Source organism: Geotrypetes seraphini, chromosome 4 (assembly GCF_902459505.1).
Source record: "Geotrypetes seraphini chromosome 4, aGeoSer1.1, whole genome shotgun sequence".
NCBI lineage: Eukaryota > Metazoa > Chordata > Amphibia > Gymnophiona > Dermophiidae > Geotrypetes > Geotrypetes seraphini.
The window spans coordinates 312,409,726-312,435,624 of record NC_047087.1 but is presented as its reverse complement, the minus strand read 5'-3'; the positions used below and the strand labels follow the sequence as shown (position 1 = coordinate 312,435,624).

Below are 25,899 nucleotides of genomic sequence, written 5' to 3'. Positions count from 1 at the left end.
GAAGGGAGGCGATGGAGATGTGATCCATGATCTGAGGATGAGGACTGGAGGGACAGGGCCTGAGGGGGGGAGGGGAATGTAATCTAATCCAATTCTTAGTCCTAAAAATAGGAGCTCGATTCCGTTTCCATAATTAGATCACAAAGAAGAGAGGAAGATTGAGGGAACATGGAGAAATGCTTGAAGAGGAGACAGAGGAGATCTGAAATATGATCTGCAGGAGAAGGTAGGCGGGGCGGACGCAGAGGCAGACACAGAAGCAGAGTAGTGGCTAAGGGTAAGAGTCAGAAACTGAACCAGACAAGACAAAATTCATTCTCTTCGAAAATAATAAAACCCCAACCATAACAAATCTAGTAATAAACTCAATCACATACCCCATACAATCCACTTTAAAACTTCTAGGAATGACGATAGACAGATGCTGTACTATGCAACCACAAATCAATAAGACAATACAAAAATCATTCGTGATCATGAGAAACTTGAGGCAAATTTGAAAATTCTTCGACAGAACACAATTCCAGCTCTTGGTCCAGTCCCTAGTCCTAGGTCTTCTAGACTACTGCAACATACTCTATCTCCCCTGCCCAGCAACCATGTTAAAACAATTACAAACAGTTCAAAACACAGCAATAAGACTTATCTATTCACTGAGGAAACACGACCATATCACGGCGGCATACCTCGACTCACACTGGCTCCCAATACATGCAAGAATACTATTCAAATTCTACTGCCTACTATTTAAAACCATAAACGGAGACAACCAGCCTACCTAAACACCCGCCTAATACAAACTACCTCAACCAGACACAGGAGAACACACAAACTGTTCACGCATCCCCCAATCAGAGACGTCAAACGGAAAAAACTGTACGATGGCCTTCTAGCCACACAAGCAGCAAAACTAGACTACTAACTGTCCAATTTACTGATAACGACCCCAGACTACAAATCGTTCAGAAAAGAAATAAAAACCATCCTATTCAAGAAATCCTTGAAGACAAACTAAAACCGCAGGACTCATCCCAGTTCTCTGAAGCAACTCGCTCTTCTCTTCAATTCCTCTGGAAATGGCCAGATAACTTCTTTTGTAATCCGCCTTGAACCGCAAGGTAATGGCGGAATAGAAATCACTAATGTAATGTAAAGAGGAGGAACAGGGACTGGCTGGGATGAATAAGTTAACATCATAAAGAAGCATTTATTTATCCATACGACGCTGGCAGCGCACTCATTGCTATATAAGATGAATTATAAGGTTACCAGGTCCCTGGTTTAAGGAGCATACTATTAGGTAGAGGGGGGTTTATGTGCGCTGGGAAAGGTAGGTAGGAAATGATGGGTAGGGTTATGAAATCATAGGCATTCCAGGATCACGGCTGCCCTAGGCGCTGGGATCGGAGTTACTGCCATAGATAGCGGGTGACGCTATCTGGTCATTAATGCAACGGGAGCTAAGTCATTAGGCTAGGAAAGCCCTGAGTGCACCCATGTGAGCAGGACAGGTGTTGTCTCGGCGGCTACACGAATAGTTTGGGTGGAAATTAAAACAAGGCATGAGTGCTTGAGTCCTGAAAGGTGCTTCCTATCCACAACTTCATAAATATCCCTGATGTTTGCTCTTGATAGCGCTTATCAGCTGATCGGAAGAGATCTGGCTTTGTGAAGGAACGCTTTCCGCCTGTACTTCTGAACTCTGCTCCTTATGGTGTTGCTAGAGCAATGTGTAACATCAAGAACTGGCTCTGAAACACCTTATTGTAGAAACATTTCTTCACAGCTGCTTGCATAAGAACATAAGAATAGTCTTACTGGGTTAGACCAATGGTTCATCAAGCCCAGTAGCCCGTTCTCATGGTGGCCAATCCAGGTCCCTAGTACCTGGCCAAAACCCAAGGAGTAGCATCTCAAAGAATAGCAAGATTCTGGAACCCCAAGGAGTAGCAACATTCCAGAGCTGAGATTGTGATGTCATAATGCCTCGTAGCCAACCTCATCAGTGATGTTACAATGGCTTGATTGTCTTATACTTGGCTCATAGAAGAATAGTTTTACTGGGTCAGACCAATAGTCCATCAAACCCATTAGCCCGTTCTCATGGTGTCCAATCCAGGTCCCTAGTACCTGCATGATCAGCTGTGGTTGTCCAGGACTATCCCGCTATAGCATTAGGTTTCAACAGGAACTGCAAATTATTTAGAAAAAGAAATTACACCTGGGATATTCTTTTGGGTTCTAGTTGACATTGTTGGATGACAAACTCTGGTGCTTGAGCACTGCAGATTTTACCTGTTCACTATAACTGAACTGGGCAAATCTAAGTGGTTCTTGAGTCAAACACTATATGACTGTATTTCATGAATATTCATTCTGGAAATCCTGAACACCTGCTCTGGTTGTGGTACTTGAGAGCTGGGATTTTTAATGTCTATTATTGATACTCAAACAGACCTAGGTGTAAGAATCCTTTCGGGACCCTCACTGCCCAGTATACTCCTAGAGCACATGTAGACCATTCTGCTACAGCATCCCCTGCTGGGATGGCTGCAGTGGTTCTTCCCACCTGTATTTAAGTTGAGACCTCTTGATGGTAGTTGACTTTCTGTAAGAATCAGGTAAGGGCTGAAGGTACATTCAACATGAAGGCTTCCTTGAGTCTTCAGATAGTTGTCCTTGTGTGAAGTGTTGTACAGGCCGGAGGATTTTGCCACCCTCTGGCTGGCTCAAAAATCCAAGGTGTGAACTGGAGAGCTTGAGCTGCAAGCAGATGGGAGAAAAGAGAGAGAATAAAAAAAATAAAAAAAACCCCGCAATTAGGAGTGTGACTACAGAAAAAGGTACTATGTGAAAGTACTCTCAGACAGAAAGACAGATAGCCTGTGGGAAGAAGATCAAGAACTTCAAACAAGAAGGGGATAAATGCTCAGTGATTGAGAAAACCCAAATCCCACCAGTTATTGAAAGAGAGTAGTGGAAAACTGGAATGCTCTTCCGGAGGCTGTTATAGGGGAAAACACCCTCCAGGGATTCAAGACAAAGTTAGACAAGTTCCTGCTGAACTAGAACGTACGCAGGTAAAGCTAATCTCAGTTAGGGCACTGGTATTTGACCTAAGGGCTGCCGCGGGAGCAGACTGCTGGGCACGATGGACCACTGGTCTGACCCAGCAGCACCAATTCGTATGTTCTTAGATGAGAGAGATAGTAATGCACAACTCCAGAGTTTTTACATTATGCTGTACAACCCCAAAAAATAGAGACTATCTTGGAGAGTCCCTTATTTTGGACCAGTCCTTGGCAGTCAGTTGGCGTACCCTTATCTATTGCTGAGTATTTTTCCAGTGCCTGGACCTTAAAGAACACTACCTCCTCTCTGGAGATAACTTGCTCCCTTGAAGAAGAGTGTGTGCGTGCTGAACAAAAGAGGGGAGAGGACCAGGACACAAATAAATGTTTTGATGGCTCTTTGGGATGAGAGCTATGCCATGATCTTCTCCAACACAAGTCACCCCTTACATAGGTCATTCCAATGAGGCTGATTCAGGCCTAGGTTTTGCCCCATAGCTGACATGGAAATGTCAAGCCTGAAAGCCTGTAATGGAGCTAAACATAAGAATGTAAGAATAGTCTTACTGGGTCAGACCAATGGTCGATCAAACCCAGAGCCCATTCTCACGGTGGCCAATCCAGGTCCCTAGTACCTGACCAAAACCCAAAATTCCATTTTCTCAGAGTAAGCAAGATTCCGGAACCCTAAAGAATGCAACATTTCATTCGGAATTCCCAAAGAGTAGCAACATTCCATGCTACCGATCCAGGGCAAGCAATGGCCTCCCCCATATCTTTCTCAGTAACAGACTATGGACTTTTCCTCCAGGAACTTGTCCAACCTTTCTTAAAACCAGCTACGCTATCCGCTCTTTCCACAACCTCTGGCAACGCATTCCAGAGCTTAACTATTCTCTGAGTGAAAAAATATTTCCTCCTATTGGTTTTAAAAGTATTTCCCTGTAACTTCATCGAGTGTCCCCATAGCCTTTGTAATTTTTGACGGAGTGAAAAATCGATCCACTTGTACCCGTTCTACTCCACTCAGGATTTTGTAGACTTCAATCATATCTTAACCTAGATTAGCCACTTTGGTTTGACCTGGGTCAGTCGGCACCCTATAACTCCATGCTGGTACACATCAAGCAATTATGTTCTGAGAACAGCAGCTTCCTGCTGGGGGGGTACGAAATAAGGATCAAGGAGCCCCTGGATGAGAACAGGCATTCATCTAAACAAAATAATCCAGCGCTGAGCTGAGATTCTCCTTTCATTGGGGAAGGAAGAGTGAAGAGCAAGTCTTGCTTTCCGGCTGTGCAAAAAAATTGGTTCTGTGACCATAAATTGACACAGCAGCCCCATGTAAATAGTGGGAAAGTGTCTTTTACCACTGTAAGACTCCCTTCTTGGAAGCAGCTTACAAAGCTTATTTCCCATTTACAGCGACATGGTCACCTTCGGCCTTACAAGGGGCCTGTAAGAGCAGAAAGAAAGCACATCTTTCTTTCTACTTCTGAAAGAAAGATGTGCTTTCATTCATGGAGCATGGATCCTAGACGAACGCTTAACTGAGATGTCATAGGAGAACCTAAAACAGAAGCACAGCTCAGGCCTCGCTAACAATGTGTGGGAAAGCTCGATTACAGGAAGTGTAAAAAAAAAAACCACATCAAACAGCTGCCAAGATCTGTGTAGGAAGAGTGGTGGATTCCGGGGCCCAGTGTGTAACAAAGAGCCTCCAGAGGGACAGTTGCCCTCTGCGCACAGGGCTCACATCTCTGACTGAAGGACTAAAGAACGGGACTGGGGTGCGTACTGGACGTGGGCGCCTTAGATTTCTGTAAAACCGTAGACACAGAGACTTCAAAAGTTGCGGGGCAGACTGCGGGTGGTTTTGAGGTGGTAAACTAGATAAGATATGGAGATAGGAAGCATAGGGTAGCAATCATATCCCAATGCATTCTGGGAGTAAATAAGGACCTGTCAATAAAGATTAGGGTTAGCACATGGCTCCCGAAAAAAGAAGGACGGATTGAGGCATCCAGATTTTACTTCCATTGAAAGCAATGGAAATAAAACCCGGATGTCTCAATCCATCCTCCTTTTTCGGGACCATATAACATAGTAACATAGTAACATAGTAACATAGTAGATGACGGCAGATAAAGACCCGAATGGTCCATCCAGTCTGCCCAACCTGATTCAATTTAAATTTTTTTTTTTTTTTTCCTTCTTAGCTATTTCTGGGCGAGAATCCAAAGCTCTACCCGGTACTGTGCCTGAGTTCCAACTGCCAAAATCTCCGTCAAGACCCACTCCAGCCCATCTACACCCTCCCAGCCATTGAAGCCCTCCCCAGCCCATCCTCCACCAAACGGCCATACACAGACACAGACCGTGCAAGTCTGCCCAGTTACTGGCCTAGTTCAATATTTAATATTATTTTCTGATTCTAAATCCTCTGTGTTCATCCCACGCTTCTTTGAACTCAGTCACAGTTTTACTCTCCACCACCTCTCTCGGGAGCGCATTCCAGGCATCCACCACCCTCTCCGTAAAGTAGAATTTCCTAACATTGCCCCTGAATCTACCACCCCTCAACCTCAAATTATGTCCTCTGGTTTTACCATTTTCCTTTCTCTGGAAAAGATTTTGTTCTACGTTAATACCCTTTAAGTATTTGAACGTCTGAATCATATCTCCCCTGTCTCTCCTTTCCTCTAGGGTATACATATTCAGGTCTTCCAGTCTCTCCTCATACGTCTTCTGGCGCAAGCCTCCTATCATTTTCGTCGCCCTCCTCTGGACCGCCTCAAGTCTTCTTACGTCTTTCGCCAGATACGGTCTCCAAAACTGAACACAATACTCCAAGTGGGGCCTCACCAATGACCTGTACAGGGGCATCAACACCTTCTTCCTTCTACTGACTACGCCTCTCTTTATACAGCCCAGAATCCTTCTGGCAGCAGCCACTGCCTTATCACACTGTTTTTTCACCTTTAGATCTTCGGACACTATCACCCCAAGGTCCCTCTCTCCGTCCGTGCATATCAGCTTCTCTCCTCCCAGCATATACGGTTCCTTCCTATTATTAATCCCCAAATGCATTACTCTGCATTTCTTTGCATTGAATTTTAGTTGCCAGGCATTAGACCATTCCTCTAACTTTTGCAGATCCTTTTTCATATTTTCCACTCCCTCTTCGGTGTCTACTCTGTTACAAATCTTGGTATCATCTGCAAAAAGGCACACTTTTCCTTCTAGCCCTTCAGCAATGTCACTTACATACATATTGAACAGGATTGGCCCCAGCACCGAACCCTGAGGGACTCCACTAGTCACCTTTCCTTCCTTCGAGCGACTTCCATTAACCACCACCCTCTGGCGTCTGTCCGATAGCCAGTTTCTGACCCAGTTCACCACTTTGGGTCCTAACTTCAGCCCTTCAAGTTTGTTCAACAGCCTCCTATGAGGAACTGTATCAAAGGCTTTGCTGAAATCCAAGTAAATTACATCTAGCATATGTCCTTGATCCAGCTCTCTGGTCACCCAATCAAAAAATTCAATCAGGTTCGTTTGGCACGATTTACCTTTTGTAAAGCCATGTATGGTAAACCTAATAAACATTAACCATATACCTTAGACCAGGGGTAGGCAATTCCGGTCCTAGAGAGCTGGAGCCAGGTCAGGTTTTCAGGATGTCCACAATAAATATGCATGAGATAGATTTGCATCTCAAGGAGGCAGTGCATGCAAATCCATCTCATACATATTCATGGTGGAGATCCTGAAAACCTGACCTGGCTCCGGCTCTCGAGGACTGGAATTGCCTACCCCTGCCTTAGACCAGTCAGGTTTTCAGGATAGCCCTAATGCAGGGGTTTCAAATGTCGGTCCTCGAGGGCCTCAATCCAGTCGGGTTTTCAGGATTTCCCCAATGAATATGCATGAGATCTATTAGCATATAATTAAAGTAGTGCATGCAGATAGATCTCATGCATATTCATTGAGGAAATCTTGAAAACCCGACTGGATTACGGCCCTCGAGGACTGACATTTGACACCCCTGCCCTAATACATATGCATGGGGCAGATCTGCATGCCTGTTGCCTCCATTATATGTAAATCTCTCTCATGCATATGCATTAGGGCTATCCCAAAAACCTGACTGGCTGGTGGTCTTCCAGGATGAGGACGGGAGCCTCTGCCTTAGAGAGTATGAGTAGTGTGACCATATGGCTCCAGAAAAAAGGGGACGGATTGAGACATCCGGGTTTTACTTCCATTGAAAGCAATGGAAGTAAGGAGAACAGATTGAGACATCTTGGTTGCTTTCAATGGAGGTAAAACCCGGATGTCTCAATCCGTCCCCTTTTTTCTGGAGCCATATGGTCACACTAAGTATGAGCCCAGTTCTGGTGTTTTCTTGACATGGAATTTTCCTACAGAATCCACCAAGATGGACTGGGCTGGTATCTCGTGAGGCAGTTTGATAACTCTGCAAAGCCTTGCATGTGGCGGGATATCATTAAAGGTGGATCTGGCTGTCTTGTGAGAAAAAGAACTTGTCCCTATACCCTTTTCTCTACATGACAGGTAATCCAGGAGATCAGTAGTCGGCAGCTGGAAGGGCCCTGTGAGGGAAGTCCGCACATCTCAGAGGCCCAGCACTCTACCTATTCCAAGGTAAGGCCTGCAGGGCCTCAGAGGGGGGTTTTGCTTGTGTGCACTTGAAACCTTCTCTTGGCACTAACAAACTCAAGGGAACAAGAGATGGCACGTACATTTTTCTGAAATCACTTGTAGCTTTCTGATATCCCCAACCTGATGCACTATGGTAGCAGAATGGCTACGTGGTGCAGTGAGCTTTGATCCTGGCAAATTGGGTTTGATTCCCCGCAGCAGCTCCTTGTGAACTTAGGCAAGTCGCTAAACTAGGGTTGCCAGACGTCTGGATTTCCCCAGAGAAGACCAACTTTTCGAGGACAAATCCGGGGGTCCGGACGGCTTTTCAAAACCCGGCACTTTGTCTTGGGTTTTGAAAAGCTTTCTAGGTAGCAGCGAAGTTGGGCGCAACGCGATGACATCACACTCATATGCGCAAGTGTGCGATGTCATCGTGTCATACCAGCGCATGCGCAGATGCCCTCCCGAAAAGTGACCAGGTTGAGGGGGCGGGGCTGGAACGGGGCAGAACAGGGCGGGCCTGGGGGTGGGATCATGGGTCCGTATTTTCATTCCCAAAAAGCTTAGATTGCTAAAGTGCCATGAAATGCCATTAAGTGAAGAACCTTGATAGAGGCTTCTATCACTTCATAATGTGCATTGTAAGGTTAAGCTGTGCTTTTGAAAATTTTAATCTTGTTAATATATCCTTGCCATCTGTCCATCCCCCTTTCCCCCTCCCCTTCCATCCGCCCTACCCTCCTGCCTAACCCCTCCCCCCTCCCCGTGTCCTTCCTTATCATCCTTGGTGGTCTAGTGGTTTCTTGGGGGGCAGGAAAGAGGCCGACTCTTTCTTGCCTTTGCCACTGAGAGCTGATGTTGGTCCAAAGATGTTCAAAATGGCTGAGAACACCGTTCCTCAGATAAGGCGCTCTTAATGTTACCCTTCTCCTCCACTGCCAATTCCCAGACTTCATTCCTTTCATCTAGCTGCTCCCTATGCCTGGAATAAATTACCTGAATTTGTCCGTCAAGCCCCTTCCCTTGTTTAAAAGCAGACTGAAAGCCCACCTTTTTTTAATATAGCCTTCCAACCCAGTCGACTGATTAACCGTTCCCCTTAACTGTATCCATGACACCCATTTTGTCTGTTTAGATTCTAAGCTCTTTGGAGCAGGGACTGCATACGTCTGGTAGCGCTCTAGAAATAATTCATAGTAGTAGTGTGAAGCGTTTCAGTCTTTGGGAAGCAGAGCTGCGCTTGTGATGTCATAATGCCTCATTCCACCAATAAGAGCCAACCTCATCAGTGATGTCACAATGGCTTGATTGTCCTGTACTCCCCTCTGCCCTCCAACCCAGCCAGCTGATTAACCCTTCTCCTTAACTGTATCCATGACACCCATTTTGTCCATCTTGTCTGTTTAGATTCTAAGCTCTTTGGAGCAGGGACTGCATATGTCTGGTAGCGCTCTAGAAATAATTCATAGTAGTAGTGTGAAGCGTTTCAGTCTTTGGGAAGCAGAGCTGCGCTTGTGATGTCATAATGCCTCATTCCACCAATAAGAGCCAACCTCATCAGTGATGTCACAATGGCTTGATTGTCCTGTACTCCCCTCTGCCCTCCAACCCAGCCAGCTGATTAACCCTTCTCCTTAACTGTATCCATGACACCCATTTTGTCCATCTTGTCTGTTTAGATTCTAAGCTCTTTGGAGCAGGGACTGCATACGTCTGGTAGCGCTCTAGAAATAATTCATAGTAGTAGTGTGAAGCGTTTCAGTCTTTGGGAAGCAGAGCTGCGCTTGTGATGTCATAATGCCTCATTCCACCAATAAGAGCCAACCTCATCAGTGATGTCACAATGGCTTGATTGTCCTGTACTCCCCTCTGCCCTCCAACCCAGCCAGCTGATTAACCGTTCCTCTTAACTGTATCCTTTTTGTCTATCTTGGCTGTTCAGATTGTAAGTTCTTTGGAGCAGGGACTGTCTTCTTTCTGACTCTGTACAGCGCTGAGTACATCAGGTAGCGCTCTAGAAATAATTCATAGTAGTAGTGTTCTGTATTACTTCACAGTATACCTGTTACTGGATTTTGGATTTGGATTTAAAGCACATCTTTCTCAGTAATAGCTTGCCTTAAGGCAAGTTTCATTGAGGTACAGTAGGTAATTTCATCATCCCGAAAGGCTTACAATTTATGTTCTGTACCTGATTTAATGGCTGGTTGAGTGACTTGTCCAAGATTTCAAGGAGCACCGAGCAGAGCTGAAGCCTAGTGGCCATTTGGCAAACTACCAAAAACACTAAGGTTTATAGTTGCTACCTGGTTTCCCCGAAAATAAGCCCTAGCATGATTTTCGGGGTAGATCTTAATATAAGCCCTACCCCCCAAAAATAAGCCCTAGTTGCCAGCAGCAGCAGCGCTTCCCCCGCCCACCCTCGCCTCACACCCCACACCCCCGCATCCCGCTGACCCATCTCTCCCTCCCATCCGAACCGCGAGACAGGAATACCTTATAACAGCGTCGGCAGCAATCTGCATAGGCTGTTTCGCGGCCTTCTATCTCCCGGGCGTTCCCCTGCCGCATCAATGATGATGTCGTCAGCAACGCGGCAGAGGAACGCCCAGGAGATAGAAGGCCACGAAGCAGCCTATGTAGATTGCTGCTGACGCTGTTATAAGGTATTCCTGTCTCATGGTTCGGATGGAAGGGAGAGATAGGTCAGTGGGGGAGGGTATGCCTGTGGCGGCAGCAGGCAGTGGGGGATATAAAGATGCTACACGGGGGGGATGAGAGGAAGGGAGGGATAGAAGCTGCAATGGTTCTGCTGCACAAGGGATGGATAAAAGCTGCAAGGGTTCTGCTGCACAAGGGATGAGAGGGAGGAAGGGAGGGATAGAAGCTGCAATGGTTCTGTTGCACAAGGGATGGGAGGGAGGAAGGGATGGATAGAAGCTGCAAGGGTTCTGCTGTACAAGGGATGGGAGGGAGGAAGAGAGGGATAGAAGCTGCAAGGGTTCTGCTGCACAAGGGATGGGAGGGAGGAAGGGAGGGATAGAAGCTGCAAGGGTTCTGCTGCACAAGGGATGGGAGGGAGGAAGGGAGGGATAGAAGCTGCAAGGGTTCTGCTGCACAAGGGATGGGAGGGTGGGAGGGATACAAGCTGCAAAGGTTCTGTTCAGTGCATCTCACTGAATGCTGAACAGATTTTGTAAAACCAGTCGAGTTAAGGAAGGAAGAATCATTTCAAAATTTGAAGAGTCATCTAAAATCACATTTCTTTTCAAATGGCTCTCCCGAATTGAATGGAACGGGGACCGCAATTTGCCTTAATTTGTACTGATTCGTGTTGATTCGGGTTTGTTTATTTCATATAACAGTTTTAGTGGATATGTTTTAGAAATGTTCATTTCTTTGATGCTCTTAAGCTCTGTGAAGTGGGCTGTCGGGAATTGTATTAAGACTGTTTGCTATCAGGCCGCTTCAGAGACTTTCCTGTCTCTTAAAGTTGTTTTATTTCTTTTTTAATTTTCTATTTCTCTGATTTTTGATCTTGGAAATGTATTACATATTTTTATTTTAATCAGGTACTTTAGCTGGATTGTGAGCCTTCGGGACAGACGGGGTCGTTTTTCTCAAGTGGCTAATTTCATTTTAGTTTGATACTTTGTAAACCGCTTAGGTCAGTAAAATGCAGGAGCGGTAGATCAAATCTTAAATCAACATAAACATGCCCTGCGGTAGAGCCACTGGATGAGCTGGCTCTAGGCTAAGTTTGTTCCACTTCTTAAATGCCCCTCCTCATTTCTTCTGATGCTGGCTTTGCCAGTACACTCAGAACCAAAGTCCAAACATGTGGTGTGACAGAACCTGGGCTGGCTCAGTGTGAAGCCCATTTCAAGAATGCTAGTAGACTTTCAACCCCAGAAATGACTGTCTGGAGCCTGGAGATCCTGTGTTTCTCACTTACAGACGGAGCTGACAGAGCGATATTCTGCAGCGTCAGAGAGCGGAAGCAGCACGGATGGACACGCAGAGACCTTGGAGATAAAAGATGGTAAGAAATTCATGCTCCTTCTATTCACACCTATAGGTTAAGAATTGGGGCTCCTTTTACAAAGCTGCGTAAGGGCTGTAACGCTAGACCTTAACGCCAGCATTGAGCTGGGGTTAGTTCTAGCCACGTAGCGTGTGGTGTAGCGGCGGTAATATCCCGCATGCGCTAAAAATGCTAGCGCACCTTAGTAAAAGGAGCCCTTGGAGCGGTAGAGGTTCGAGTATTGCGTTCAGTTCTGATTACCGTACCTCATAGTAGCTTAGAAAAGGTTCAAAGAAGAACGGCCAAGATGATAAAGGGGATGGACTTCCTCTCATATGAGGAAAGACTAGAGGTTAGGGCTCTTCAGCTTGGAAAAGAAACGGCTGAGGGGGGGGGACGATTGAGCTCTACAAAATCCTGAGTGGTGTAGCAGGGGTAAGAGTGAATCGATTTTTTTTGTTTTGTTTTAACTCGTTCAAAAAACTACAAAGACTAGGAGACACTCAGTGACGTTACCTGGAAAAACCTTTACAACAAATAGGAGGAAATATTTTTTCACTCAATGAATAGTTAAGCTCTGGAACTTGTTGTCAGAGGATGTAGTGACAGCAGTTAGCATGTCCGGGTTGAAAAAAGGTTTGGACAAGTTCCTGGAGGAAAAGTCCATAGTCTGCTATTGAGAAAGACACGGGGGGAAGCCACTGCTTGCCCTGGATCGGTAGCATGGAATGTTGCTATTCTTTGGGATTCCGGAATCTTGCTGTTCCTTGAGATTCTGCATGGAATTTTGATATTCTTTGGGGTTCCAGAATGTTGCGACTATTTGGGTTTCTGCCAGGTACTTGTGACCTGAATGACCACTGTTGGAAACAGGATAATGGGCTAGATGGACCATTGGTCTGACCCAGTGGGACTTTTCTTATCTTCTTAGGACCTTATCTACCGTATTTTCACGCATATAACGCGCGCTTTATACACAATTTTACAAACCGTGCACGTTATACGCGTGAGCGCGTTTTACAACTTTTTTTTTTCAATCCGATCGGCATCCCCCTGCGAACTGGCATTCTCCCCCCCCCCCCCGCGATCCTACATCCCCCCCAGCACCGCAAAACATCTTTTACCCGATTGGGCACCGGCACCAGCACCAATGCACAGGACGTGCCAGTGCCAGTGCCCGAAGATCCTCCCTCGTTGGTTTGGGCTGGGCGGTGCGGTGTAGGAGAGATCCTCCTTCTTCCTGCGCCGGGCTGGACTAGGCTTTGAGCATTTGCGCATGCTCAAAGCCTTCTGGTCTCGGAGAGACCAGAAGGCTTTGAGCATGTGCAAATGCTCAAAGCCTAGTCCAGCCCGGCGCAGGAAGAAGGAGGATCTCTCCTGCACTGCACCGCCCAGCCCAGCCCAGCCCAGCCCAAACCAACGAGGGAGGATCTTCAGGCACTGGCACGTCCTGTGCATTGGTGCTGGTGCCAGTGCCCAATCGGGGTAAGAGATGTTTTGCAGTGCTGGGGGGGGGGGATGTAGGATCACGGGGGAGGGGGGGTGACGTGAGCGGGGGGGGGAGGATGCCGGTTCGCAGGGGGGATGCCGGATCGGATTGAAAAAAAAAAAGTTGTAAAATGCGGGTAAGCGAGCGGGGGGGGGGAGGATGCCGGTTCGGAGTAGGCGGGAGGAGGTTTTAGCGTGCGCGGTATATGCGTGTGCGTGCTATATTTCATTTTTTTTTAACATAAATTTGTGTTCCCTGCGCGCTATACCCGTGTGCGCGTTTTACACGGGTGCGCGGTATATGGGTGAAAATACGGTAATTCAGTAATGTAGCTATGGGGTGTGGGGGGGTCCTGGGCTCCCCCATTTTAGGCTTACACCCCTCAAAAAATGTTGCTATGGCTGGTGGGGATTCCTTAGCTCCACCAGTAGAAGAGTCCGTCTCTAGCAGCCAGAATGTCTCCTATGCTTTCCATGAACTCCCACCAGGCTAGCACCCTCCTCCGTCCGTGCACAGTTTTAATGCATGCATAGAAGGGGAAATGCTGGGGAGTTTCTCGCTGCTGGAGGAAGAACTCTTCTTCTGGTGGGACTTGGGGATCCCCATTTGCTGAGTTATTTGGGGTCGTGAAGGGGCATAGAAAATAGGGCGGAGAGGAGAGCAAGCATGGAGTGAAACTTTGTGGTTCCCCCTTCCCCACCCCCCAAAAAAAATCCATTGCTATGGTTGGTGGGGATTCCTAAGCTGACGATACACCCCACCTCTCAGAGTTCAATAAAAGGATGTCTAAAGGACCTTCACATCCATATAAATCCACACTAAAGATGTGTTCCCAAATTATATTGCATAGAGCTATCCAACTTAAGGCCTTATGGTTGCCTCCTTCTTATTGCTAACTGTTATAGTCTAATTTAATATTCCTCAACATGAAATCAGGCCTGAGGTTCCCTTTTTCTTGACTAAGAAAAACCAACATCTGTTTATTCCACTTACTTCCTATTAGAGAATGACACGGGGAAAAAATCTGTCCCCGTCACTGCCCCGTCCCCGGCCCACCATCCTCTGCACCGCCCCGTCACCGCCGTTCCCTTCACCGCCCCGTCACCGCCATCCCTTTCACCGCCCCGTCACCGTCCCCGCTGCATCCATATAAGCCTTAGTACTGTAATATTTAGCTTATTCCTTTCTTATAAATCAAAGTTCCTGCTGCTGAACTAGAGAAAGAGATGTTCAGCTGGCAGGGCTTTGTTTATAAATTTTTATCAACACAACTAATATACTACTTTATCCTAAAGCAAAAAATAAATAAATAAATATAATTTTTTTTCTACCTTTGTTGTCTGGTTTCTGCTTTCCACATCTTCTCATTCAATTCCTTCCATCCACTGTGTGTCTTCTCTCTGCGTCTTCCATTTGCTGTTACTGTGCCTCTCCCTTCACCCCCCCAATTGGTTTAGCACCCATCTTCTTCCCTCCGCTCCCCCATAGTCTGGCATCTGTCTTCTTCCCACTCTGTCTTCCACATTTCCCTTCGGGGTCTGTTCCTCTCCACTCTCCTTCAATGTCTGTCCTATTCCTTTCCACCACCATCCTTCCCTCCCTCCTTTACCATCTGTTCCTTTCTACTACCCTTCAGCTCCTCTCGCGTGGCCTATCTACCTTCCTTCCTCTTATTTTCATGGCACGTTACAATGTAATTTGTGCAAGCCACTGGAGCCTGTGAGCTCGGTCCCTGCCCCATCCCCACAAACCATCTCGCTTCTGTGCTCCTATTTTCCCCATTTCTAATATCTCCCCTATGTATCTGCCATTGCCCCCGCCCCTGTGTCCATATACCATCCCCATGGCATGTCCCCTTTATGTCTCTGTCCCTATGCCCCATGCACATAATTTCCCCTCTTTCTGTTACCTTCCTGTGTCCAGATTTCCCCTATCTTCCTCTTCCATACCAGTGTGTCTCTTCTTTTCAACCCCATCTAGCTTTTTTCCCTCTTTCTCCCCCCCCCCCCCCTACTTCTAGCATCTGGCTCACCTGCCTGACCTTCCCTTTCTTTCCTGCTGTGGGTTTTTCTTTCCGTCTTCATCCCCTTGGCCCAGAATCCTTTTCCCTTTCACTCCCTCCTTCCAGTTTGAGCCGGGAACACGAGCAATCGCACGGTCCTCGCAGCCCCCACCCGCCTGCCCAATCGATCCTAGTGTTTAGCCAGCTCTCTCCCTTCTCCTCACCTTAGTTTGTAGGTTTTCTTTTTCGGCGACCTGCACGCTTTCCCAAAGAGCTGCGCACGCGCAGCTGCTCAGTGCTCAATCTTCTGCTCTGCTGCAACTTCCTGTTTCCGGTTGCATCAGAGCAGAAGATCGAAACTGAGCAGCAGCGGGTGTGCGGCTCTTTGATAGCGTGCGGGTCGCCGAAAAAGAAAACCTACAAACTAAGGTGAGGAGAAGGGAGAGAGCTGGCTAAACATTAGGATCGATTGGGCAGGCGGGTGTGGGCTGCGGGGACCGCACGATCCTTCATGCCTCACTGCGGGGACAAGACCATTCACTGCTCCACGTGGCGGTGAATGGCCTTGTCCCCGTTGCCGCAGCGACTGCTAGTTTTCGTTCCCCGTTTGGGCGGTCACCCGCGGCTAAATGCGGTGGCCGCGGGTTAACCGCCACCGTGTCATTCTCTACTTCTTATTACCCATTTTGTCCTCTCTTATTTGGGGCTAGGATGCTGAATTAGGGCTCCTTATAACATAACATAAATTAACAGTACCGGGTAAAGCTTTGGATACTTGCCCAGAAATAGCTAAGAAGAAAAATTTAAAAAATAAAATAAAATAAATAAAAAATTTAAATTGAATCAGGTTGGGCAGACTGGATGGACCATTCGGGTCTTTATCTGCCGTCATCTACTATGTTACTATGTTACTATGTTTTTATTCTTCTATGCCGCCACAATCAGATGATTTCTAGGCGGTTTACACTGAAGAAAGCTGGACAATCAGCGAAATACAAAATACAAATAGTAAAAGTACAACATATTTCTCAAGAATAGTCAGAATAAAATTGTTTATGGAAATAAGTCTATCAAACAATACAGTCTTAATTTTTTTCCGAAAAGCGCCATAGGTCAACCTGGCCCCATTGATGTAATTGCCTAACCAAGACTGCTGTTTACCTGCTTGAAACATAAAAGTCCTATCCAAAAAGGACCTGTATTTACAACCTGTGATCCTTGGATAGGCAAATAAATTACAGTTTCTGGTTATCCTTATAGGGCTGTACAGCATGAAATGAGGCCGGAGATAGGTAGGCGCCATTCCCCTAAAAGCAAATGCAAGAGAACTCTCGAACCCTCTCGAACCCTCGAAAAAACCTTTGTGGCGAAACGGGTCCCGTCGGGACATGCTAGAGATACTGCAGGTTAAAGATAAGTAAAGAAAAGACTTTCTGTTGGTTTTGATTTCATTTTGAGGAATATTAAATTAGAAAACAACATTTAGCAATAGGATGCATTAATAATAATAATAATAACTTTATTTTTCTATACCGCCATAATCTTACGACTTCTAGGCGGTTCACAATAAAGAGAGCTGTACAATCAGCGAATTACAATCTTAAAGACCAATGAATTACAATCTTAAAGAAGAAGGCAACCATAAGGACCTAAGTTGGACATCTTTCCGTAATATAATTTGGGAACACATCTTTAGTGTGGATTTATAAGGATGTGAAGGCCCTTTAGCCATCCTTTTATCGAACCCTGAGAAGTGGGGTGTATCGTCAGTGTGGATATTCCCAATGTACCTCACTCCATCATCTTCTGCATCCATTTGGGGATTCCTAAGCCCCACTAGCAGAAGGCATCCTCCTCTGGCAACCAGAATGTCTCCAACACTGGCAGCCAGTGGTGTTATCCATGAGCTGCCACCAGGCTGGCACTGCCCCACCACACGCTGAATTTTCAAGCATACATGAAAACTGAGTGTTCGTGGAGGGGGCCAATGTAGCACCAGCTCATAGAAAGTGCCATTGACTGCCAGTTTTGGAGATTTACAGGCTGCTGGAGCAAGACCCCTTTTGCTGGTGGGGCTTGTGGATCCCTGCTTGCTCAGGTGTTTGTGAGGGGGGAGCAAGAAAGGGTCCAGAAAGCAGGGCAGAGTGGATAGCGGGCAAGGGGCAAAATATTTGTGGTTCCCCCCACTTTGGGCTCAGGATCCTCCAAAATGCAACATATATACTATGCGACTTCTTTAATTACACAGTAAATGACGGCAGATAAAGACCCAAATGGTCTATCCAGTCTGCCCAAACATACTCTCAATAATTTAATGATTTAATTTAAATTGTTCTTTTTCTTAGATAATTCTTAATGGGCAACCGAGGGGGACAAGTGCAGTTGAAACATATAGATGGGACAAAATTGGTAATAGGAAGTAAGTGGAATAAACAAATGTTTGTTTTTCTTAGTCAAGAAGAAGGGAACTTCAGGCCTGAAACTGAGTAACCTGATGAACCTGGGAAGGAAGAAATCGTCCTCACTGGAGAATCCTGAGCGGAGCCTGGAAACTTCTAGTAAGTGTATCATGAGCCCCCTCTACTGATGAGAGTTGAGAATGCAAGCAGAACTTCCACTATGGCGCCAGTTTGCCAGTCTCCGTCTGAGAGGCTAATACTCAAAAGCTTGTGGTCTGAGCACGTGGCACGAGACAAATACTGCAGAAGGCACATTTGCAGATTTTATGTGCTGAAAACATGCGGCTAATTGGGAGAAGATTGTGCATGACACATGTGCAGCAAGGTTTTGCGGTGAGCATGGCTCTTGTGTGCATGCCCAGACAAAAGCTGACGTGCCAGCACATATCGGCACTTGTTCTTTTGTGCCTAAACACGAGCTTTACAAAAACTGCTTGCATTTGGAATTCTTGCGAGGCTCATGTTTTACCCAGAAGAGCAGGTGCATATGTGTGCTTTCACTTTCAGTTTTGTTTGGACATGTATAGGGTTATTAAAAGTCTGGGAAAACCAGGACATGTCGTCTTTTTAGAGGACTGTCTGGGTTCACAGACGGACTTTCCAAAACCCGGCAGTTTGTCCGGGTTTTGGAAAGCCCTGATGAGCTCCAGCCACATCTGGAGGACCTCTGAGCATGCACAGATGTAATGTAATGTAATGTAATGTAATTCATTTCTTATATACCGCTACATCCGTTAGGTTCTAAGCGGTTTACAGAAAATATACATTAAGATTAGAAATAAGAAAGGTACTTGGAAAATTCCCTTACTGTCCCGAAGGCTCACAATCTAACTAAAGTACCTGGAGGGTAATAGAGAAGTGAAAAGTAGAGTTAGAGGAAAAATAAAAATAAAATAAACATTTTACATCCATTTTACAATACATCCATGCATGCTTGAGGCCCTCCAGACATGGCCGGAGCTCATCGGGAAAGGCTTTGAGGGGCGGGGCTGGGGGGAACTGGGTGGAGTTGGCGTCGGAATGGGGTGGGGCCATGTGTCCGGGTTTGTGAGGTTATAAATATGGTAACCCTAGACATGTGCACATGTTTGTTACTTCCTGTCTGCCTTTAAACCTTTTGCAGGAGCTTCCTTGCACTTGTATGAAACAAAGCCAGCTGCTGAATCAGTGGTGTAGCTATGGGTGGGCCTAGGTGGGCTCAGGCCCACCCTGCATCGGCATCACACTACCCTCTCCTCCTCTCAAGTCTGTAGCCTTCCATCAATTGCCTTCCTATCTCCAAACCCAGTCCCTCCCTGGTGTACCTAACAAATGACCCCAGTGTCAGCAATGATTCATTTCTGCTGCCGGCACCAGCCCTGGCTCAACTTCCCAAGATTCCCTCTGTCCATCTAGCCCTCACTGATGTCGCTTCCTGTTTCCTGTGCAGTAGAGGGAAGCCAGCGCCGGCAGCAAAAATGAATTATTGCTGGCATCAGGGATGCCTGTTAGGTACACCAGGGAGGGATGGAGTTCGGAAATAGAAGGGCAGATGCCAGGAGTTGAGAGGAGAGGTGATGCTAGATGCAGGATTGGTGTAAAAAACTGTATTTTTTTGTATTTTTCATATCACTGGGGGGTAGGAGGGTGCATGTCAAGGCCCATCCAAAATGCTGTGTCTGGCTACACCATTGTGCTGAATGTGAAAAATTGACAAGAAATCCTCTCTAAACCTGCTACGCTGCCCCGGACCTGGTGGAAAAAGTCTCTTAAGGTCTCAGCATTGAGGGGACTCTCGATGAAGTTATAGGGAAATACTTTTCAAACCAATAGGAGGAAATTTTTTTTTCACTCAGAGAATAGTTAAGCTCTGGAACGCATTGCCAGAGATTGTGGTAAGGGCAGATACCGTAGCTGGTTTTAAGAAAGGTTTGGACAAGTTCCTGGAGGAAAAGTCCATAGTCTGTTATTGAGAAAGACATGGGGGAAGCCACTGCTTGCCCAGGATCGGTAGCATGGAATGTTGCTACTCCTTGGGTTTTGGCCGGTACTAGTGACCTGGATTGGCCACCGTGAGAATGGCTACTGGGCTTGATGGACCATTAATATGACCCAGTAAGGCTATTTTTGGGTTCTTATGGTATTGCTGACACCTTTATGCAGCTGAGAAGTTTTGCAGAACTGAGGCTTGTGAAGAAAACGGTATATCTCGCTGAATACTTGGTCAATGATAACCAGTGGCAAATAAAAAGTACAAAGCACTGCTTTTGACTATGACCCAAAAGTGATTTTCTCGAGCTGCATTTGAACCTCTTCAACAATGTCTCAGACAGCTGCTGGGAGAGCTCGTAGGAAAAATGATTACCTTAGCACTGCTGAATAAAGCAGGTTAAAGATAACTGCTGTATCCAGCTGTTTCAGACCTGCTGGATCTGCAGTCTGGATAACGTTAGTCAGATTTAAATATAAAAACACCTGTATCCAATCAAATGCAAGCCCTACCACTGGAATGCCTCTGATACCCCCAAAGGTTATCCATTCATCAGATCTGAATACTGAACACCAAAGATTTACCTGAGCAGATAAATTATTTTAAAGATCAACCCTTAAGTATTTTTAATTCCTTACAAAAACACAGCTGTTTCACATCGGAATGAAAGAGCTAGTATAACAGTTTGCAGTGTATTTACTGTAGGGTAATATTTTTAGGCAGTCCCTCTTTAGACACAATTTAGGTTTCCATAGTGGTTTCCCCATCTAGAACACTAAAAAAAATCTATCATCACTCCCACATAAACATAAGAATAACCTTACTTGGTCGGACCAATGGTCCATCAAGCCCAGTAGCCCGTTCTCACGGTGGCCAATCCAGGTCACTAGTACCTGGCCAAAACCCAAGGAGTAGCAATATTCCATGCTACCGATCCAGGGCTTCCCCCATGTCTTTCTCCATTCCAGACTATGGACTTTTCCTCCAGGAACTTGTCCAAACCTTTCTTAAAACCAGCTCCGCTATCCGCTCTTACCACATCATCTGGCAGTGCGTTCCAGAGCTTAACTATTCTCTGAGTGAAAAAAAATTTCCTTCTATTGGTTTTAAAAATATTTCCCTATAACTTCATCGAGTGTCCCCTAGTCTTTGTCATTTTTGACGGAGTGAAAAATTGATCCACTTGTACCCGTTCTACTCCACTCAGGATTTTGTAGACATCAATCCTACCTCCCCTCAGCCTTCACTTTTCCAAACTGAAGAGCCCTAACCTTTTTAGTCTTTCCTCGTACAAGAGGCGTTCCATCCTCTTTACCATCTTGGTCGCTCTTCTTTGAACCTTTTCTAGGGCCACTATATCTTTCTTGAGATAAGGAGACCAGAATTGAACGCAGTACTCCAGATGAGGTTGCACCATGGCGCGATACAGCGGCATTATAACATTCTTAGTCTTGTTAACCAGGAACAGATGGACATGATAACTGTGACCCCAAATAGTGGCCCATACAGAGTAGGTTTATGGTTCACAACTTGAAATGGAATGGAAATCAAAGAAACTTCCTAGTTTTTTTTCATTTCTAAATGAATGTGCCAAAACTTTGAAACAAGATTTATTTCTTGTCATTTTTGAGAATAGAAACAAAGAAACATGACGGCCCGTCCAAATGGCCCATCCGCAGCATGCACTATCTCCTCCTCTCCCTAAGAGATCCCATATGCCTGTCCCGCGCTTTCTCGAATTCAGACAGTCTCTGTCTTCACCACCTCTTCCGTGAGACTGTTCCGCGCATCTATCACCCTTTCTGAGTCTATCACCTCTTAAGTTCATCCTATGCCCTCTCATTCCAGAGCTTCCTTTCAAATGAAAGAGACTCGACTCGTGCACATTTATGCCAAGTAGGCATTTAAACATCTCTATCATATCTCCCCTCTCCTGCCTTTCCTCCAAAGTATACAGATTGAGATATTTAAGTCTGTCATCCTACGCCTTATGACATAGACCACCAGCCATCTGGACCGACTCCATCCTTTTTATATCTCCAGAATTGTACACAATATTCTAAATGAGGCCTCGCCAGAGTCTTATACAGGGGCATCGATACCTCCTCCTATGTACCCTATCATCCTTCTGGCTTTTGCTGTCACCTTTTCGACCTGTTTGGCCACCTTAAGACCATCACATAATATCACCCTCAAGTCCGGCTCCTTTTTCGCACACAAAAGTTCTTTGCCCACTAAACTGTGGCGTTCTCTCAGATTTTTACAGCCCAAATGCATGACCTTACATTTCTTAGCATTAAACCTTAGCTGCCAAATTTCAGACCATTCTTCAAGCTTTGCTAGGTCCTTTTTCATGTTATTCACACCTTCCTTCTATAATCAGAGTTTGCTCTCATCTACCCACTTTTCCTAAAGTACCGAAGACATATTTATTTCCAAAATTTACTAATGAGCCTTCTTTTTCAAAAAATCAGCCATAAAAGATAAAATTGTGGCCCAAAAGATATGGTTTCTGTTCTAATCTCTTGGATAATTTATTAATATTTTGTTAACCGAGTCGAGCCCTCTGTCAGCATAGCTATCGCTACCATTCAGCATTCTTAGTTGGCATTACTTATGTCAGCGAAGGCCTATGGGAAATTATATCAATCTGACTCTGGCATGGGAATGCAGATAGACCCTGAGGGCAGGGAAACTGTTTTAAGTAGCCTTGGTTGAATCATGACTAGCTAAAAGGTGTTAATGTCTGATTAAGAGGGTGCTTAGGACAATGGGTCCAGGTGCACAGATCAAGAAGATAGGCTGCTTGAAAGAGACAAAGAAGCCAGAGACTAATCCCATCTCCATGCCTGCAAGTATCACACCCTCCTTTATCAATTAAATTAACCATTGTTACAAACAGTTGACAAATTCTAAACAGAAAGATACTGGGACATACGATAATTTCTATATTCAGAATAAGATTCGAAGGTATAAAAGCCTCCTCTCTGCTCTATCAATCAATCTATCTATCTCTTGGCTCTTGGCTCTCTTGTCCTTTCTTTCTCTCTCTCTCGCTCTGGCTCTCCCTAGAACTTCAGACTCTCTGTCTCTTTGTCTCTGAACTATGTAAGGCAGGGAAACTGCTTTGCTCTCTCATTAATTGTAATGCTTCAGAATATTGCTTTTCTGTAAGACTATTTCTATAATATATTCTTTATGCAATCACCTCTGGCTGTGCCTCTTTGATTCTACTTCCTGGTGAGTCATCTGTGAGGGAACTGAACCTGGGACCGGGCGTTTGTCAGGGCGCCTCTCACTTAACCCCTACTACCATATATTATGGGGGCCACTAACAAACCTGACACCCTCCTGCTGGGATGAATCGGTATATAAAATCAAAGATGAGATTAGATTAGACAAACAGTCCCACCACCTGGTGTGTGCCTGACAGAGAGCCCTCGTGCAACACTGCAGGATAGAGCGAAGCCTTTCCAATCTCTGCCGATTCTCTGCTCCCAGGTTACCTGAACGTGCTCATGAACAGCCAGTGGCGATCACGCTGGTGCTTCATCAGGGACCGACAGCTCCACTTCTACCAGGACAAGAACAGGAACAAGGTGGCCCAGCAGCCGGTCAGCTTAGTGGGCTGCGAGGTCATTCCCAGCCCAAGACAAGACCACCTCTACTCTTTCCGCATTGTGTGCAACGGGGAAGAATTAGCCATGTTAGAGGTAAGAGTCATGGGATCCTTTCGGTGGCTCTAATACTGACACTGTATTCGTCCTGGGGAAAAATCTGGATTGAACCAAGATTAAATATCTGAGGATATTGTTCTTGAGCTTGAATTAAAAAAAAAAAAAATAGGGTTGCCAGATTTTATGATCAAGTTTCAAGTTTTATGTAAAATTTGATTGATCGCTTAATTAGAATTCTAAGCGATTAACATAATTTTTTAAAAAAATTTACAATATTCAAGGGGAACCAGCTGGCAGACTTACAAAAGACGTACAGGAATTACAGCGCCCAATGGGAGAGGAGGGTAAGAAATACAATAATGGATAGGAAACAAAGACAGTAAAGAGAAAAACATCAGGATGGGTCAGTAGAGAAAAAGCAACAGTAAAGAAGGAGGAATAGAGAAAAAGATTAAAGATTAAAACAGCAGGGAACACAAGAAGGGAAGCAACTCTGCGGAGAAGCAAAGACGCGAATAAGCATTTGATTGTAAAATCCAGACACCCTAGACCTGCCTCTAGGCCCGCCCCCCCCCCCCCCCACTGCCCACTTTGGTCGGGCAGGAGGCAATCCGCGCAGTGACGTCATCCTGTGGCATCCACAGTTTGCCTCCTGCCCGATGCAACTGAGAAGAGGCTTTTCAAAACCTAGACAAAGTGCCGGGCTTTGAAAAGCCATCCGGACCCTCAAAAGAAAGACATGTCTGGGGAAATCCAGACGTCTGGTAACCCTAGATATATATATAAGAATCAGCCTGGCAAAGCACTGCCATGCAGAGAGACCTGGGTTCAGTTCCCTGATCTGGTCTTCCTCTTAAGACCACCAGCACTCGACCCCTGTGGGAATTGTCCCAATTGTTGTGCAGGGGTGACACCTAGTGGCCAGATTTAGGTCCATGATTTCAGTGTTTTCGTTGACCCCAGCCAATAACTATATCAATGTAGATCAATAGATAGATCAAAGTATTATGGTGGACTAACATTGCCCAGAGCTCCTGTGAGATCTGAACGTGCTCATGATAGCAGGAACAGCTCATAGTGTTGGGTTCGTCACTGCACGGCTTGGCTGACTCAGGGTGGGCTCCGGATTTTTTTCAGCCAGCGGCAGACTTGCCAAGTCACACACATTTGGCATGTGACACACGCATTCGGACCCCTTCCCCAGCTCACACGCTTAAGGCCCAAACTCATGACTGTCTCCCTCCGCATGTGACATCACCTGCATTGCCATGTCTGGGTGGCCAGTCCATCACAGGACTGGCTCCTCCCACTTCCAAATGGTCTCGTTCTGGGAGTTTGGGAAAGGACAAAATTTTGGTCGAAAATGTGTTTTAAAGATAAACATCCTGGTGGTCTGGGCTTCCCAATGGCCTGGACGTCCAGATAGAGGCTTTTCAAACCAAAAATTATTTCTAGACGTATGGTGGTTTGCCTTTCTGCAGACTTTGGACGACTAGCATCATACGGTTCATAGACAATGGCGCGAAAGACAAAGGCGCGCCCGGACAATTGAGCGCAGCGCAGAGGCGCGCGCTGCTCAAAATTACTGTTTTTAGGGGCTCCGACGGGGGGTTTTGTTGGAGAACCCCCCCCCACACTTTACTTAATAGACATCGCTCCGGCGTTATGGGGGGTTTGGGGGGTTGTAACCCTCCACATTTTACTGTAAACTGAACTTTTTCCCTAAAAACAGGGAAAAAGTGACGTTTTCAGTAAAATGTGGGGTGTTACAACTCCCCACACCCCCCACGCCCCCCCCGTCGGAGCCCTAAAAACATTAATTTTGAGTGGTGCGCACCTCCGCGCTGCGCTCAATTGTCTGGGTGCTCCTTTGTCCCGGCGTGCTTTTGACCTGACACCGCATCATACATCCAAATCGGACTTAGACGCATGTTTTGAAAATGCCCCTCCACGTGGTTTACATTTGATACGCAAGCATTTTTCCCCCGTCTGTCCTAGTGGCTTACACTCTGTCTAAAGTGCCTGGGGCAGTGGGGGATTAAGTGACTTGCCCAGGGCCACAGGGAGCAGCACAGGGTTTGAACCCACAACCTCAGGGTGCTGCACTGCGCCACATACCCCTCCGATGAGTTGTGTCGGTACAGTGCTAATTTTGTAAACAGTACAGAGCCCCATTACCACCTAAGGGTAAACTTTTGCAGATGGGACTCCTTGTTCAGAAGCGCAATGTCCTTATCCCCTCCCCAGCAAAATAAAAGCAGCACAGATGCGCAGACCCACTAGTCCAATCACTGAGGGCTCTGTCAGGCCTGTCCCTAAGAAATAGAAAGTCACGTCAGAAGGAGGAGAACTGGCAGAGCCTTCAGCAGAATAAACAGCGAATCAGCACCTTTGTGCGGCTTTTTTCACTAGGAAGTGGTGGGGCTGGCAGAGAGGAGGGAGTAAGAAAACTGCTGGCCAAGGGAGAGGAAGGGAGGCGAGAAAGACGCTGGACTTGAGTAGGTCCTGTGCACGGGGTTGCTTTTACTTATGGGCCCCAT

The 25,899-nt window shown here is 46.1% G+C and overlaps 1 protein-coding gene across 1 annotated transcript in view; it reads left to right on the top strand.

Annotated features, from left to right (window-relative positions):
• Positions 1 to 25,899, top strand: part of AFAP1L2 (actin filament associated protein 1 like 2) — a 269,917-nt gene that overhangs the window by 206,664 nt on the left and 37,354 nt on the right. The window contains exons 8-11 of the mRNA XM_033943435.1: positions 7,650 to 7,739; positions 11,697 to 11,781; positions 17,708 to 17,812; positions 23,184 to 23,395. Coding sequence (XP_033799326.1) covers positions 7,650 to 7,739; positions 11,697 to 11,781; positions 17,708 to 17,812; positions 23,184 to 23,395 — 492 coding nt within the window. The remainder of the gene's footprint in view (positions 1 to 7,649; positions 7,740 to 11,696; positions 11,782 to 17,707; positions 17,813 to 23,183; positions 23,396 to 25,899) is intronic.